This window comes from Nothobranchius furzeri, chromosome 9 (assembly GCF_043380555.1).
Source record: "Nothobranchius furzeri strain GRZ-AD chromosome 9, NfurGRZ-RIMD1, whole genome shotgun sequence".
NCBI classification, from domain to species: domain Eukaryota; kingdom Metazoa; phylum Chordata; class Actinopteri; order Cyprinodontiformes; family Nothobranchiidae; genus Nothobranchius; species Nothobranchius furzeri.
Genome location: NC_091749.1, coordinates 63,088,237 through 63,105,018, shown reverse-complemented (window position 1 = coordinate 63,105,018; position 16,782 = coordinate 63,088,237). Strand labels below are relative to the sequence as shown.

General features: G+C 41.2%; 1 protein-coding gene across 4 annotated transcripts in view; it reads right to left on the bottom strand.

Annotated features, from left to right (window-relative positions):
• apba2b (amyloid beta (A4) precursor protein-binding, family A, member 2b) overlaps positions 1–16,782 on the bottom strand; it is a 102,671-nt gene that overhangs the window by 42,863 nt on the left and 43,026 nt on the right. For 2 of the 4 annotated variants that reach the window (XM_015953140.3, XM_015953145.3), the window contains exon 2: positions 1,042–1,533. In XM_015953140.3, the coding sequence (XP_015808626.1) occupies positions 1,042–1,513 (472 nt within the window). In that variant the 5' untranslated portion in view covers positions 1,514–1,533. Of the gene's footprint in view, positions 1–1,041; positions 1,534–2,715; positions 2,930–16,782 lie in introns of those variants that run through there. The other 2 variants (XM_015953141.3, XM_015953144.3) reach the window with 2 other exon arrangements.

Below are 16,782 nucleotides of genomic sequence, written 5' to 3'. Positions count from 1 at the left end.
AGCCGAAAGAGCCGGCTCTTTTTGGTGAGCTGAGCCAAAAGAACCGGCTCTCTCAAAAGAGCCGGAATTCCCATCACTATTCGGTACCCGTCCTTCACAACGAGAACTTGCCTAGACAGCTGCGCATGCGCAAGAGCGTTATGTCATCGGTCGCTGCGAGCGAGTTGTAAACAGAGCAGCGTGGTAGAAAGAATGCACGCTAAGCTTGGGTCCACTACTTCACTAAATGTGATGGGTAACTGGGTGATAATGAAACCAGCGACAACGATCTAAGTGAGACATCCTCATCTTAATCTGCTCCAGTAGGTAAATAAAATGTTTAAGATAACGTTAGCTTGATATGTTAGCTTCCGTTTCACTAATGGTGCGTTCGCTTTCTCCTCGGAACTCCAAAAATCCGACTAGAAGAACATGAACACGCACTAAAGTTTGGCTTCACTTTACTAAATGTGACGGGTGATTGGGTGAAGATGAAACCAGTGGCAACGATCTAAGTGTGAGGCATCATCGTTTTAATCTGCTCCAGCAGTTAAATAAACTGTTTAAGATAACGTTAGCTTGATATGTTAGCTTCCTATGCCACCATTGTTATCAGCTAATGGTGCGTTCGCTTTCTCCTCGGAAATTCTAACTTCCCAGTAGGAAAAATCTATTGAAAAAGGACAGTAAAAGGAATGAAGATACACAGTAAATTTAGTTCACAGTAAAGATGTTTGCTTCAGTTTAATTATCAGCTTATAAAACTACAAGGACGATGTTAAAATACAAACAGTTGTATGTTATTTATCGTGATATTTATCAAATATTGTTATATATTGAGAAAAATATATATTTCATTATAAAAGAGTATTAAAATATTAAACACTCAAAAGTATCGAAAATTGGTACCGTTAAGTATCTGTATCGATTCGTAGGTACTGGGAATTAGTACCGGATCGATTCAAATGTCAAAGGTACCCATCCCTAGTGAAATCACACTTTCACTTAACATTCATGGACTCACCCTTATAGAGTCACAATGGGGATCAGTGTCATACTCACCATCATCATAGTCTTCCTCGTCTTCTGAAGAGTTGTTGATATAGTCAGAACTGGAGTCATCATCCAGACTGTCAGCTTCCCCATGAAAACTGGCCTGGCGATGCTCATCGTGGTTGTGCTCAGGTGCAGATAGTGTTTCTGGCCGTTGATTTTGGGGTTGTGAGTCTGCATCTTGGTTGCTGTACCGCTTCATTTCCACATCTGCATCTGCATCTTGTTGCGGACAGCTGTTGCTCACATCCTGAGATTTGGAAGAGGTGTATTGTGCCTTGCAGGAGTGAGGGAGGGTTTTCATATCGTGCGTCTCTTTGTGATAACGGAGTGGGCGCTGCCGTGCTGGGAGGGCTTTCAGATCACATGATTCTGCAGGATGAGGGGTGGGCCAGGAGGCAGGGCTGGGAGCAGACATACCATTACCCCCACAAGTCCCTGGCCGTTTCCTGTTGGCCATGATTGGGGGCTTACACGCCATGCATTATCAGTGGTTTTCACCTGTGAGGCAGAGAAACACAAAGGGACACTACCTTAGCACTACACCAGTCGTTGCTGCTGATCTTCAGTAACACACACACACTCACACACACACTCTCTCTCTCTCTGCACATTTTTGCATTTTCACCAGCAAATGAATCCATATTTGTCATTACAAACACCGTCCACAAATAATTCCTCACTCTTTTTCTACATTTTGTATTTCCTCCTGTTGGATCCATTATATTCCTGTCGACTAAGCATTCTGTGTGGTAATTCATTCACATCTGGAACATCCTCATGCCGACATGGCCCTATTTTGGTTTCGTATTTAAAGGCGTTAACTAAATGTCACTTAGGGTCAGGTTGTGAGATAAACACAAAGATGGGAGGCTTTTTAGTCACTGACATGCAGATAAAAAAACAAACAGAGCTCAAACTGTATCTGTCTTTATGCTGCGACTAGAAAACAGGCGATATGTTATAGGCTCCTTTTGTTTCATCTGAGGCAGTGAACAGCACAAAGTTTCTATTACTGCTTTAAAAAAATCAGCCAGGAAATTTGAAGGCAAGAAAAAAAATCTAATTTTTTTTCTTATAGAAAATTTTTACACAAACCAGTTTTCATAATTTTGTCAGATGCAAAAATTCATGCTGGTAGATAGAAGTCAACCTTTGTGCATCTTCAAAATAAAAGTTAAAAAATTGATAAAATGTCCAACCTTCATGAATAATTTCACCTCCTAAAGATTCTACTGACTATTGGATACACTCATAAGGGCAAATTTAAAGGTAAAGACAAAGTCTTGCACTTATTGTTTCAAGACCTTCCTAGAAAACCAAAGCCTGTGGTAATAAATAACTACTTGTAGCCTAATTGCATCCTAACAGCCTAGCTTTAAAAGTTTGAAGTACTTATTCTTTGTTTTTCTAGATTTTTAATGTCCTATCAGATATTAGTTACCATCTCCTCCCTGTCGTGTCATCCTGTTGCTATAACAACTGTCCTTAGGGTTAGGCTGTGTTTCCTTGTCTGTGAGGTCTAAGGTTTTCCATTACAAGTGATTAACCAGGTTATTAGACATGTGCCTGTTTCCAAAACACACAAGTGCATGCAAAGACAGGTTGATGCCCATCGCAGCTTTACTTTTCCATGAACAACAACAAAAGCCCACTGATCACTAGAGAGATATGATCACTCACACTTTAGCACATCTGATGAAACACAGCAACATGTGAAGCATCTCAGACAATCATTTTCCTCCCTCGTTCTTGCATCCTAAATCCTCTCGTCGGGTCACCATCACAAATATCAACTGTGCATCTTACCTGGAATGGGATGTGATTCAACAATAGCCTTTCAATCTGTTGTAACAACTACACCCGTGCTTCCCTCCCTCATGTTTCTCCTCGCTCCTCCCATCCCCCCACAAGCTGCTGCACAGCTAGCACCTCCGTGACTCCACCCTCTCCCCTCACATTACACACCAGCTTCATCCAGCATGTGCTCAGCCCCACCTCTACCATTTCCCTAAAGCTGAAGATGAGGGTTGGTAACCGGGGGTAACCACATCCCATGGGGAATGATACCCTTTGGCTTTCTCTTTGTTGACTGCTCACATTCACATGATGCCCATCGATGGTGTGGTGTAGTAGACTTATGTTGTGTTCTTGCTTGATTTTACACCTTTTGATTTATTTATTTTGTTGTTGTTTCTTAGTCAGACTAAAACTACCGTATAATTGGGGAAACCCTTTAAGTCCCTGGCCTGGTGGCTTTCCCTCAATTACTTTTCTGACATCAATTTGAGATTTTACTGCTTATTCCATTTGCATGAATTTGTAAATCAGAGAATCAGAGAGAATTTTATTGCCAGCGCTCCAGCGAACCAAAGCATAGGAGCTTGACTCCACAGAACAGCCTGACCAAGATTACACACACACATATAGACAGGACAGATACAGGCAGACCACGAATGAATGCTGATACGATCATCGGATGACACACTGGGGATTTGTCCCACCTGTTTAGTATTATTATGACAGATTAGAATAAATTACAGCACGTTTATGCTTCTGAACAGGATGCTTTAGATTGTGTGTGTCTTTACCAACTAACCAAAAGTCTCCTGTGTAACTGCACAATAATCTCATCCAAAATATGACATTTCACAAATGCTAACACTCTTGCATGAATATTGTGTAAGTGAAATTCTCTAGATTACAAGCAGAGTCTTCATCACTATTCAGTGTTCTCAGCCATTCTTCGTTTTACTTGGAACTAGGTTCAGGTGAACACTTTTTACTGCAGCAAGTAAAATGTTATTATTTTAAGAGCAGCTGAACTTCAGATCTGATGAACTGTTTAACTAAATTATCAGAAACGTCAGTTTTTTTTGTTTAGTTTTAGGATGAATACGGTTACGTCTTTAGTAGGGCTGCACAATACATCGCAAATCTATCTTTATCACAATATCAGCATGCACAATATGCATATCGCAAAGAACAGATAAATATCGTTATGAATGGTCAGCTCAAATGTTTGCTACACATAATGCATTCTGTCAATCAAATGGAGGCATGATGTTGTTTTTAACAAATCAAATAGAGCTCTTCACCCATTTGACAGATTGGGTGGGTTGTCATAGTTTCGATGGCCGCCCCGAGGCGGATGGCACTTCATTTGGATGGTTAGCAAACACCTGAGTTAGCTTTGTTCTGCTCTTTCTATTGATTCTGCTTTTCTCATTTTTCTTATCTTTTTTGTCATTTTTATTTTTTGTTTTTTATTTATTTTTTCCTGAGTTAAGTTTTTACTTATTGCAAGTAATATCGTCATCACAATATTAGTCACTTTTATCGCATATCGCGTTTCCTAATATCGTGCAGCCCTAATCTTTATTTCACGACCCAAAGACCCAGGCTCTATCAGTAAAGATCCAGGTCTTTACCTCTGTCCAAGGTACAACCCTTCAAGACGTGATCTGGAGGCTGTAGTTCAAGCCTTTGTTAATGCACGCATGGATTACTGTGATTCAGTTGGTGCGAGCCAGAATACTCTAGCTAGGTTGCAACTCGTGCAAAATGCAGCAGCCAAATTTTTAGAAGGCAAGCAAAAGTTTGACCATGTCACTCGAATTTAACTGCCTTGCATTGGCTGCCCGTTGCTTTTAGAATATATGTTTTAAAAATCTTGAATTGGTCTTCAAAACTTTCAATGGGCTGGCACCACCTTACGCGGCAGCCTTACTCCCTGGTGGCGCAGCGGTTAGCACTGTTGCCTCGCAGCACCAAGGTCGCAGGTTCGAAACTCGGCTGCAGCCTTTCTGCGTGGAGTTGCGTGTTCTCCCCATGCATGCGTGGGTTTCCTCCGGGTACTCCAGTTTCCCCCACAGATCACAACATGCCCTATAGGTTATAAATTGTAAGTCGCGTTGGATAAAAGCGTCTGCTAAATGAATAAACATAAACATTACTACAGCCTTATGCTCCTGCTTAGACACTCCGCTTAGAGAATCTTCTGCTGCTCTCAGTCCCTAGGTCACTTGATGAAGACATTGTATAGAGCCTTCTCAGTGGTAGGTCCAAAGCTTTGGAATGAGCTTCCTCTGCCCATAACGGCTTCTACCTCTGTGGCGGATTTTAAAACAAGGCTGAAGACTTACTTTTAAGATTTACCTCTGGTTGTTAGTTTTTTGTTTTCATCATATACCATGTAATGGTGTTTTATGTTTGTTTCATCAGTTTTATGATGCCTGTGAAGCACCTTGGTGTCATTTCCTATGTCTGTAAGGCTCTTTACAAACCAAGACTGAGTTGAGTAAGTTAAAAGTAAAGGCAACATATTTCTGAACCTAGAGTGTGCACCTTAGATATTGAGCTTAATTGGTTCCTTTTAGCTTCGGCTTCCACTCGATGCCCTTACGGCTGGTTATAGGGAGCCCAAGTCACGCCCATCTACTTCCAGACCATGGGTCCGCAGAAGAACGAATAAATGAGTGCAAGTCAGCGGGCTACAAACACAGTTTTCTAATCCCGTGATTTACGTGCCATGGATTTTACATATGATGACCGAGAATTTTAAAAACACATTCTGATTTTTGAATGGGGCAAAAGCTGTTTTAGGTTTTGTGTGAAAATATGTCCCGGACTACAAAATGACGTCACTGAAGCAGACACGGAGAAGAGAAGAAGAAAAATTACTGTAAGTTTAGAAAATTTCAAATCCTTCCTCCAGGAGGGAAAAAACACCATAAATCTTGCATTTATTTTTTCGTTCTTTCGGGAACCCATGAGCCAACTGGAAGAGGAGGACACTTAGCTTCCCTATACTCGCACCAAGCTCTACGGTCTTCTGTGAAGTGCACTTGGAGGAAGTGTGCAGTAAGGCTTTGAGTGTGTGGTACACAAGTGTGCAAATAACTGCGGAATTGGGGCAGGGAGCATTGCGTCACTGACTGCAACGCATGCTATGATGCTGGTCGCTGTGCTACTTTTTACAAAAAGCTTTATTAGCAACTTTCAAATAAACAACCAAACATTTGAAATAAGGTTCCATTCATTGCTGCTTTGTCTAAAACATTCAGGCCATCACCTAAAATGAACTACTTTTATTTGAAAATAGATATTTTCAGGAAAGACACTTGAGCCTGTTCTACCGCAGCAATGGATTATGGGTAATAGCCTTCCACCAAGTCCACATGGATGCGGACTTGGGTGAAGTTTGGATCAAGGGTGCAAAAGGGGCGTGATCAACTTCCGTACTTAAAAATATGGACCCCTATGCACTCACACCCCTGGCTGGGATTGCACAATTGAAGGGCGCAAGTGTGAAAGTGCGAGTGTTGGGACTGGGCCTTGATGGGGCCTACTACAAGTCACGTGACTCTGAAAGTAGTGTTGTCATCTTGAGAGAGTTCCCTGTTATTTGAAACTTCAGAAAGACTCTTTTTGTGCCCATTTGGATAAATAAATCTTAATTTCTTTAGCTTACTTGAGTTACTTACAGTACCTACTAGCTGAAGACAAATTATAATTACATGGTCAGAATATTTCATTTCCTGAATAATTCTGTAAGAGGTACCACTGTGCCTTCCTGTTACAAGAAGCCCCTGAACAGTGTTCTAAGCATAATTTAAAATCTGTATCCAAATATGTGTCTTCGGGACAAGCTGTTTCTTTGTCTTGTTGCCAAATGCATGCAGGTAGATTGTCCACACCCCTGGGAAAAAAATAATCAGTGACTGGAGCAAAAAGAGATCAGTATCCAGCAGGCTGCATCATTATTTCCTACCACCACACACAAATGTCTGCCTCTAATGTAAATGCATTGGTTCAAATTGTTACCATCACCAAAACAGGCTTGTGCAGACTCGTTTATGCACGCAGGTAAATGCATCAGCAGCTGTAGCATAAAGCTGTTTAATTGCAGTCAAACATGTGTGTGTACATATGTGTGCATTTGCATGTTTTGTGTAAAGTATGTGAATGAGAGCTGGACGGTGAAGTGGAGGAAAGATGCAATCTGAGAGCAGCAGATGGCTTAGTTGGGGTGCGGGCCACAGGAATACTGATGTCTTGAATAGTCATGAAGTCTGATCACACCAGCGAAAGACAGTCAGGCTTGGACGTGGAAGACGCAACACAGATGAAACAGAACTGAAAAGAATCACAGAGGCTGAAAATTGTAGAATGATGATTAAAAATGCAACTAAATATAACTTTTACATTTGCTTGTAAGCTTTTCACTCGGCTTCTCGACTGTCTTTCAGTAAGAAATGTCTTATTTACAACTTGCTCCACCTTGGAGCAAACAGCTTGTTTTATACTTGTATTTTGCTGAGAAAAAAATAAAAATAAAAAAGCACATATCCTAGGTGTGCAGTAGGGCTGTTGCGGTTGAGAAATTCCCCCTGCGGTGATTCAGGGTGGCTTAATATTGCGGTGTGCGATATTATTGCAGCACTTTTTTATTGCAGTACTATCTAAACATAATGTTTACACATTTAAAAAAGGTTAAAAATTGCCGTGCCTTCTTTAATAACACTTTACTGAATGCAGATCAAAGGGCAGTAACAACGCAGATCGCAGTAACGCTTGTTTCTCCGACAGTCGGAGTCCGACTGAACTTAAAAACAACAAAATTCAGGAGGTTAAACTTTTAAATGCAAATTTGGCTGCAGCATCTAACAAATAAGAAACAAGTCCCCATTTTGTTTAGTTGTTTAAAATCAAGCATAAAAAATTACATGTACCGGGCGCGCGCGCCGGGGGGCGGGCGCACTATCATTTCACTTTCACACACACGAATGACGGTGATTTATAGCTCGGTCACGTCCTTGTTACCTACAAGGAAAACCAGCATGTTAACTACGGTTTGAGAGAGGATCTGAGAGGGGTGGCAACATTTGCAGCAACACTGAAAAGCCTCTCGGATGGTGCGCTCGTTGCACTAACACACACGTACTTGCGTGCGACTCTGGCGAGCAAAGGGAATCTCCCGTTTGTTGCTCCACCGTGTCACGGGGGTTTTCTTTAGGGTGGATGCATTCCTCCTGCAGGTAGCGAGTGAGCTCCAGCTCGGCTCAAACTCTCTTTGGGACGGCTGCAGAAGCAGTGCTTGTCCGGGACTTCAGCAGGTCTCCGAGCGTTTATTTATTTATTTATTTGCCGCTGGTGGCAGCTCTGTCTCGGCCAAGGACTCTGGCTGCGCAGCAGCTGACGTACTGAAAACCAAAGCGCTCCCACAGGAGCGAAGTAACGTTTCGTTTTGATACCAGTGCAGCCATCCTTCTCAACATGCATCATTGAGTTGAACCAAGTTCAGTAATCGCGGTGGCGCATGATGCAGCGCGGTGGGCTTCTTCATATCGCGATATTTCATTTTTGCGGTTACCGCGACAGCCCTAGTGTGCAGACAGTAAGTAGTATTTTCATTATTTTTTAAACAGCAAACTTTCTTTATCTTTTTTAAACAATAAATGCACTGTATGTTGCTTTATACAGGAGCCAACAAAAAGACCAAACTGTAATATTATAAACTCAAAACATGAAAAAAATACAAAATTGTGATCATCACAAAAGATATCTAATCTAAACCACTCTCAGAGATAAAACACTTGCAGATATGGAAAAATTGAAAAAACAAAACAAAAAAACAAATCCAACATAGTTCTTTGTGCTCCTACTGCTAAAAACTGAGATAGCGCATTCCAGAAAACAACCTGAGTTAAAGACCCTGTACACACTTAGATGTTCTACGGTTTGGCCCATCATCCACATTAAAGAGAGAATTAGCATTTTTACCATTAATCTCTGGAAATACCCATCAAAAGTAGTTGAAAATGAATAAAATGATGTCCAGTTGTTATAATACTGGCAGCTTCATAACAATAATCATAAAAACGAGTCTAAAGTACATAGGGCGTGGTCTAGTGTCTTTGGGGGACACCATATTAGACGCCATGTTTCCTTCTGGCTGGCTCGGGGTCCTGTGCCTGTCAATCACGTCACACTAGATCAGTGGTCCTCAAAACGCGGCCCGCTGGCCCCTCTTTGTTGCCCCCAGACCTCGCGTGCACCCCGTTATGCCACATACAAAGAATGTTTTTCGGCAAAGATGCCAACAATTAGGGAAATACTGCCACCTACAGGTTTGGCATGTCTATGAATGTGCTGCACAATGTCCTGGATTGTTTGCAGAAAACCAGGTGGCGTGAACGCAAGTTTTTCTCCTAGATGGGTGGGGGAGGATTTTTTTTTGTTTTACAAAAACCTGACTACGTGTGACATGGCCCATCTATTGTGACAGCCTGCATAAAGCAGGTACAGAAAATAGATTGATGGATGGAAAACCAGCCGTGTGATTTTACTGGACTCAGGAGGACATCCAGACATAATAGCAGCTCCTTAAATTCTGAGGCGCCAATCACGATAAAATCCTGTGGTCCATGAAATAACTGCTGCTGCCTATAGGCATGCTTCCTCTTTATCAGAGTCAGCTCTGACCATGTGACCTTGTAGACATTCAAAAGTTAACATAAAACCTCCTTCCAACACTTCAAAATCATTGAACACATATTGATAAAGTGTGTATTAAACCTAATGGTGCAGCTAGTCAACAGAGAACAGACAACTGACAGTTGGAGTGTGAGTAAATGAGTTTTTTTATCAGCTGCCTTATTAAGATTCTGTATTTGTTCTATTCACAGTCTCCCACTTGCTTCAAGATGACAATAAGAGAGACATGTGGGAGCTGAGGGGAAGGAGAGCACAGCAGAAATGGCTCAGGACTGCACCAATGTCCGTTACAACAGCACACCACTAGACACACCCTCCTCCCTGACTCTTGACTGTTACTATAGAAACTCTTTGTTTTCCAGCTCAGCATCGAGGACCGCCTCAGCCAATCATCAAATAACCTCTGCACAGTTGGAAAACCTGATGTACGCATACATTAAAAACATTTTTCTTGTGATGATATTGGTCTTGCAGTAAATTAAAATTTGTCTAAATTACCATGGCTCTATCAGATCTGGGTGGGATGATGCGATGGAGCAGCACAACTAAGATGGCATCAGCTCATTTGAAACAGCTTTGGCATAAACTTTGGACTATTTAGAGGTGGGCTTTTATTTTAGTTAGGAGCAGATGCATGCAGGGTCCGAAATTAAATTTTTTACTCACCGGCCAAGTTGGCTGGTAGATGATGAAAATCTACTGGCCAAGCATATTTTTTACCGGCCAAAATTCTAAATGATTTAGATCCACCTAAAGCATGTTATTCTATATTATGTTGATTCCAAACAGAGTGACAAAATAATTAAAACATCAATTATTAAGAAAAACAACTCTTTTGTCATTTTTACTATTTATTTATTTTTAGAGATGTTTTTATGAACTCTTTCATTGAAATCTAGTCAGACTCCTTGTTTTCTCTGTCCATGAAGTCTGGCCTCCTGCTTCTGACACCGTCTTTGTGCCAAAGCCTCATTTGGGTCCTAGTCCTTGATCTCTGGAGAACACAGCTGCACCATGAGAATATCTGAAAGTGTGTCAGGGCTGGGGTTGTCACAGTAAACGGTGTAGCGGTAAACCCCGGTAAAAAAGTTGACAATAATAATAACCGTCTTGTTTTAAAAAAAAAATTATCTCGGTGGATTACCGTGGCTGCGGTGTAGGCGCGGTGACCCTTACCAGCCACCGTATCATCTGCTGAAGTTGCCGGCGGCACATGCGCACTTTGTTGTTTATGACCAAAACTTTAAGCTAAAGCTGAAATAATGGCAGGAGGAGACGGCAGCACTCGGGACATTTATTATCCCTCAAAGAGGACAAAGTCGGAAGTATGGGCATTTTTTGGATTTTTGAAGAATGCCGAGGGACAGTTGTCTGTGAAAGGCAGCAACGCTACGTGGCCATCATAATGTAGCCATTGTCTCACGACTCCGCCATCTCCAGTTCGCCAATTTTCACAAAATCTTCTGGTTGCCACTGGTCCTGGTGGTTTTTCTTCCAGTTCGACGAGTTTTCCTTTGGAAGGCTGGCTGACTCCAGTTAAAAACCGCCACATTTCACCGCTAGTTTTAACACGAAGCTAACTGCTAACTTGATAAACTGATTGAATGGGATAGGTGGAATTGACGTTGGATGCGGCGTTCACGTTTCGCATACGTTTGTGTACGTTGCATGCAGGCGGGAGGAGTATCAGAAATCCATGGAAGATGGCTGAGAAACATAACTAATTTGGTGCAAACATTTACCTACCAGGTGGCAGGTATGAGCTCAAAAATTTACTCGCCAAATGGAGCAATTTGCTCGCATTTGGCGAGTGGCGAGTGTTAAATTCGGGCCCTGGATACAGGTACTCGACCCTTTAAGTCCTGCCATAGAACAAGTTCGCCAGAACTTATGTTTACATTTTTACATGCTGTGGTGCCACTTTGTGGAGTATTTCAACTTTCTATACATCAATACAACCCTTACATTCTAACAAAATATTTGACTAAAAATGCAATTATTTATACAGAAACTGAAAATCGTTTGTTGTTTTAACCCATATTTTTCATTATACAGAAATGCCACAGCTTTATCCCTCAAAATTGTCAATGGAAAAAAGTTTCACACAATCCTTTCAAACAACCGCAAATTCATTTGAAGTGCTTCCATTAAATAGTTTCTGAGATACACTCATTTATATAAACCGTAATAAAAACGAAAACATAAATAATAATAATCTGCAGGAGTCTAACATAATAATGTTGAATATTTGCAGCAAATTTTTCAGTAGTATATAGTTTTCCTTTTCTCTCACCAATAATAACAATAATAAAGAATATTGCATGAATATATACGTGAGGAAACTGAAAGTGAAACCTAAAACATCCTCCGGCTCTGCAATGGCGTCAACTGCTTCGAGGAGGGAAAATGTACCGTTTGGCGGGTCCGTGACTCATCAAAACGTTCGTAGTAGTGTGTGTGTGTGTGTGTGTGTGTGTGTGTGTGTGTGTGTGTGTGTGTGTGTGTGTGTGTGTGCGTGCGTGTGTGTGTGTGCGTGTGTGTCGTAAGTTTTTAGGGTGTGTGATGTGTGTAGGATGTGTTTGTTTAAATGTACTATTGCGAAAAAGCACAAGAAAAAGCCAAAAGACTGGGACTACAAAGAACTACAATTCGCGGGAAAATGACGTCAAAGCATGTGATTGGGTGAGTGATAATCATGTGACAGTTCACGCTGACAATGTGATGACGTTTATTCTAGCGTGTGAAGCCCGGTGAGCTGCAAATCAGAACGACACAGCATCTGTGTCTCAATGAAAAATGCTTTTCTTATTTGCGCATTTTATTTGTTTTTTGCAAACTCATTAGCGGAAATACGCAGCGCTCTGGAACGTGTTCAGTGTGTGAGATTTAAGTGCAACTCCTCCAGTTTAATATCCAAAAAAAATTTGTTCTATCTTACATAGTTTCAGTTCTACAAGCATTTGAACACAGATATGCAAATGAGAGCGCCGGCGCTCCCGCCGGTCTTAAAGGGTTAAGTTCTTTATTTAGAAAAGTAATGTATTTGCGACTTCTGTGACGGTGTACAGCAGTCTGCCCCGCTGACTGACATTCATAGCAGTGAGTATGTCGATAGCATGTGGACTCCACCCCAGGACAGAGCTCTGTCTATGGGCCGTGGCCAGACTATTCACATATATAGGATGGCTTGTAAATTAGATGTTTAAATAGCAAAGTTTATGCAATTCCTGTTTAATCAGATTAGTGGTTTTATCAGTCAGCCTATTTCTATTTGTTGATCTGAATGAGAAACCTAGTGATAGGAACTGAACCCTGCTTTCAGCGAGGTCAAGTCAGATCCGTGTAATTATTTTCGTAACATTACAACAACTGTTTTCTAAAATATAAAAAAACCTAGCATTCCTTGAAAAAAAGATGCCTAGCCCACCGCCTGTCATGCAAATGTTTTAACTAAGAATACTGACAGTTGATGCACTTTGTTCATGCACAAGATAAAAATATTACCATGCTTTTCCAGTGTAAAGAACCACAAAACACAGCATTCCCAGGGCCACAAGATGGGTTTCCCTTATTTCATCTCCACTCCAAGTCATGTGACAGACTTCAGAGCAGCTGTTTCGGTTTCACAATAGCTTTTTCAACAGAAGTGCAACAAAATTTTGTGTTTATTTTAAAGGTGATGCAAGTGTAGGGATTGTCTCCATGAAGACTTCACACACAGTTCCTTCAACGTGTTGCATCACGCCACCAATTGGTTTCACCCAAGTCGCCTCACAGAGAAGATACAGGATTCTTTGGGCTAGACAGTTGGCCCGCAGAACTAAGATGGCCTACATTTAAAAGAAAGAACTTGAAACACTCCAACGATTGCCTGGCAACCGACCGAGCTTCCACAGAGCTAAGCACAACTAAATAGCCCCAAAGGGAGGCAGATACTGGGGCAGTTTCACAGGGTTTAATTGATACTGTCAACTAGATTTGGTTACTGATGAGAAGAAATAAAAGAAAGCGAGTGCAAGATCGATGAAAAAGCATTTTCATATGAAAAAATAAGAATGTTGTGGAAAAAAAACTATTACACAGCCTTGACATTACACCAGCAGCTATTTATGGTCTGTACTGCCACCAGCACACACTTGTTATTGCTAGGGAAAATCTTTTGTCTTGATTGCAAAAATATATATAAAACAAAATATATAAAAGAAAAAGGAAATCCTCCCAAACTGCTCTTTTCAGAACAGAGTGAAATCATCTGAAAATAAAAAAAAACTCTTACAGAGGTGAATCTATAGCTGCTCTGCTGAAAAGGTCAAGAGTCAAAAAGATTTTAAAAAAATTTAAATAAAAAAGGCAGATGACTATTTTTAATGCAAGTTTCTGAATTTTAATCAAAATATTTAAAGTTTTTTTCACACATTTAATAAGTGCCTGCTCTCTGGTGGGGAAAGCACAGTTTTTTTTTCAGTTTCAGGAAATAGAAGTGAGCCACATCAGAGTTGAGCTTCAGACTGGAGGATTTTGAGTCGTATTTCCTGATATTTGCACATTTCGTTTCTGATTAGCTAACAGCAGTGACACTCCACCACTGACTCTGTCTGCTTTGCAATGTTGATGTCATGTTCTGTGTCCCTTTGTTCCCCAGCCCCTCCAGTTCCCACTCCAGGTTCTCCTTTTGTGTTTCATAGCGCCCTCGTGTGTCCTTTGTCTGCATCTCATTTATGTGTCTCGTGTGTTCCTTTAGTCTTCTCCAGTCACCCCTCTGCAGCCAGTCATCCCTCTGCAGTGTTTATTATTTCAGCTTTTCATGTTATTAGTCTCTTTAATATGTTTTGTCCCACCGGTCTTTATAGTTCTCCTTCGCTTTAGAATTTTAGTTATATGGTTGCTTTTCTGTTTTTAGGTTCACTCTTAGGTCATGTTAGTTTCTTCCCTGATTAGTCATTGCTTTCACCTGGTCCTCCCTCCACACTCCACACACCTGCAGCTCATCTGCCTCCCATTATGCCCCAGTGTATTTAAGCCCTGTCTTGTCTCTGTGTCTTGTTGGTTCATTGTCGTTGTCAGTGTTGTTTTTGTCCATCTCAAGTGTTCCCCTGAGCTTGCTCATAAAGGAGCTTCTGTTTTGCCTTTTGCCAGTGTTTGCTTTGGATTTATGCCCAGCCTCCTAAATAAAAGGATTTTTACTTCATATCCACTTCAGCCTCGTGTCATCCTGGGTTACTGCATTTTGGGTCCAAACCATCCACTCAATGCGACAGTTGATGCTTTATCTCCAAAAATAACACAAGCCTGGAGGAGTTCTTTTGTGTGGTGAAGTTGCTAATGCTAACGGGTAGCTTCTACTAGTCTGATTTTTCCTGGACGCTAAAACAACAACAGCCTTCCCCATCATGTTCGGCCTGTATGAAAAACTCAAAGTGACCGGTTATAATCAGAAATAATAATTTAACCTTTTCAGACCATGCGTGTACATATGAAGGCATTGGCTTTTTGCACCATAATATTTTATTCTCTTCAATTTAGACATTTTTTTCATTATTTAGAGACACTTGATGTAGACTTTAAAACATTTCTTCCTGTTATTTATATTTTTTTAGGAAGTTTGCTAATATTTTTATTTTATTTTACATCACGCCAAATACTAATTCGGGTCTCAGGAGGTTAAAAATCATCATCATCATTTATTTATTTCCAACATGCCAATAACATCACAATTAACAACAGGATATAAATCAATAATACATTTTCTTGATAGAGACAAGAAAATTATTATCTGGGTCTATTTCATTTCCTAAATAGTTTGTATTGAATTCTGTATACTCAGAAACCTCCAGTTCCATTCCTTCTAAGTCAGATATCCTCTGCATAAGTTCACTGATCTCAGTACTCATGGAGTCCGTATGCTTGAGGCAGCATGCATGAACAGACACATAGGCCGATATGAAGCTATTAGGCTAGTTTCACATCATCAATACTTATCAAGTTCTTGTATGTGTCTCACCACCACTACTTTTGCTTCTTCAGGACTTCCATTGAGTTTAATAAAGATTTTACAATTTGTCACCCAGGTATGTTGGATCTTCTGTTGTTTTTTCAGATATCTAGCTTTCCTGGCACAAACCGCATTATGATGGCAGGATGTTCACTGTTCCTCCTGGGTAGCAGGTGGCACGTCTCGATGTGATCCAGGTCCAACTTGATCCCTTTACTATGAAGGAAGGAGGCCACCTGTTGCTCCAATGATCTCTCCTCCTCCTCCCCAAGCTCCATATTGTTTGGAGCTACAGCGCAAGCATAACTGCGCGGTTTTAGTGGAAGCCCCATAATGACCACTTCATTCATTTTAGAATACTGCTCCAGTTCGTCCACCCGCTGCTCTAGAGCCAGGATGCGTTTGTTTTTTCCACATTCTGAAGGTGCAACAGCTTCACCTCCTCCAGAAGATCTAGGATCTGCTTCTGTTGCGCTCTAACAGCAGTCACTTCCTCGGACACAAATTCGAGAGACTTTTTAATGTCTTTGATCTCCTCTGTCGATGGAACTTTTTTCGGAGCCATTCCGCGCTGGTTAATTAGAACTTGCCAGTAGATCTGTCAGCTGGTCAGATATATATCCACTGTGGATGCAGACCAGCAAAAACCACACACATGAAAAACTTTTGCTCAGACTGGAAATCCCTTCTTGACTCGTCGTGACAAGGAAGGCTGTTGTTGGTTTAGCGTCCAGGAAACGGCAGAGAACGTCTTGACTAGTAGAAGCTAACCATTAGCATTAGCATCCCCACATCACAGTTGAAATCCTACAGGATCTACAGTCAGTGGTAGAGTTGTGTTGCTGTTATCCAATCAGAAGTGAGATGTGCAAATATAAGGACATAAGGCTCCAGATCCTGCAATTTTCTGTCACTTTATAGAAGCTACTTTCACCTCTGACTGGCTTCTACATCCTCAAGCAGGTGCACTGGTGCTTTTTCCCCCCCGAGAACTATACTGGATGCAGGAACATAATGTAGAGGTTGAAGCCACCTAATAGCAGGGGCCACCCCAACAAGCTCCAGTATACGTTTTCTTTCATTTTAACCGATGAGACAAAAACAGCATTAAGTGGGAATAATAACTGTAAAACTGGGTTTTAGCGCTTTTGCCGGCTAGAGGTGTGCGTTCACAGACAAGATGTGTAGCTTCCAGCCATAAAACCACAGAAGTAGGGAGATTGACTTAAGGTGTCAAACACTTTTCTGCCTGTAGATGG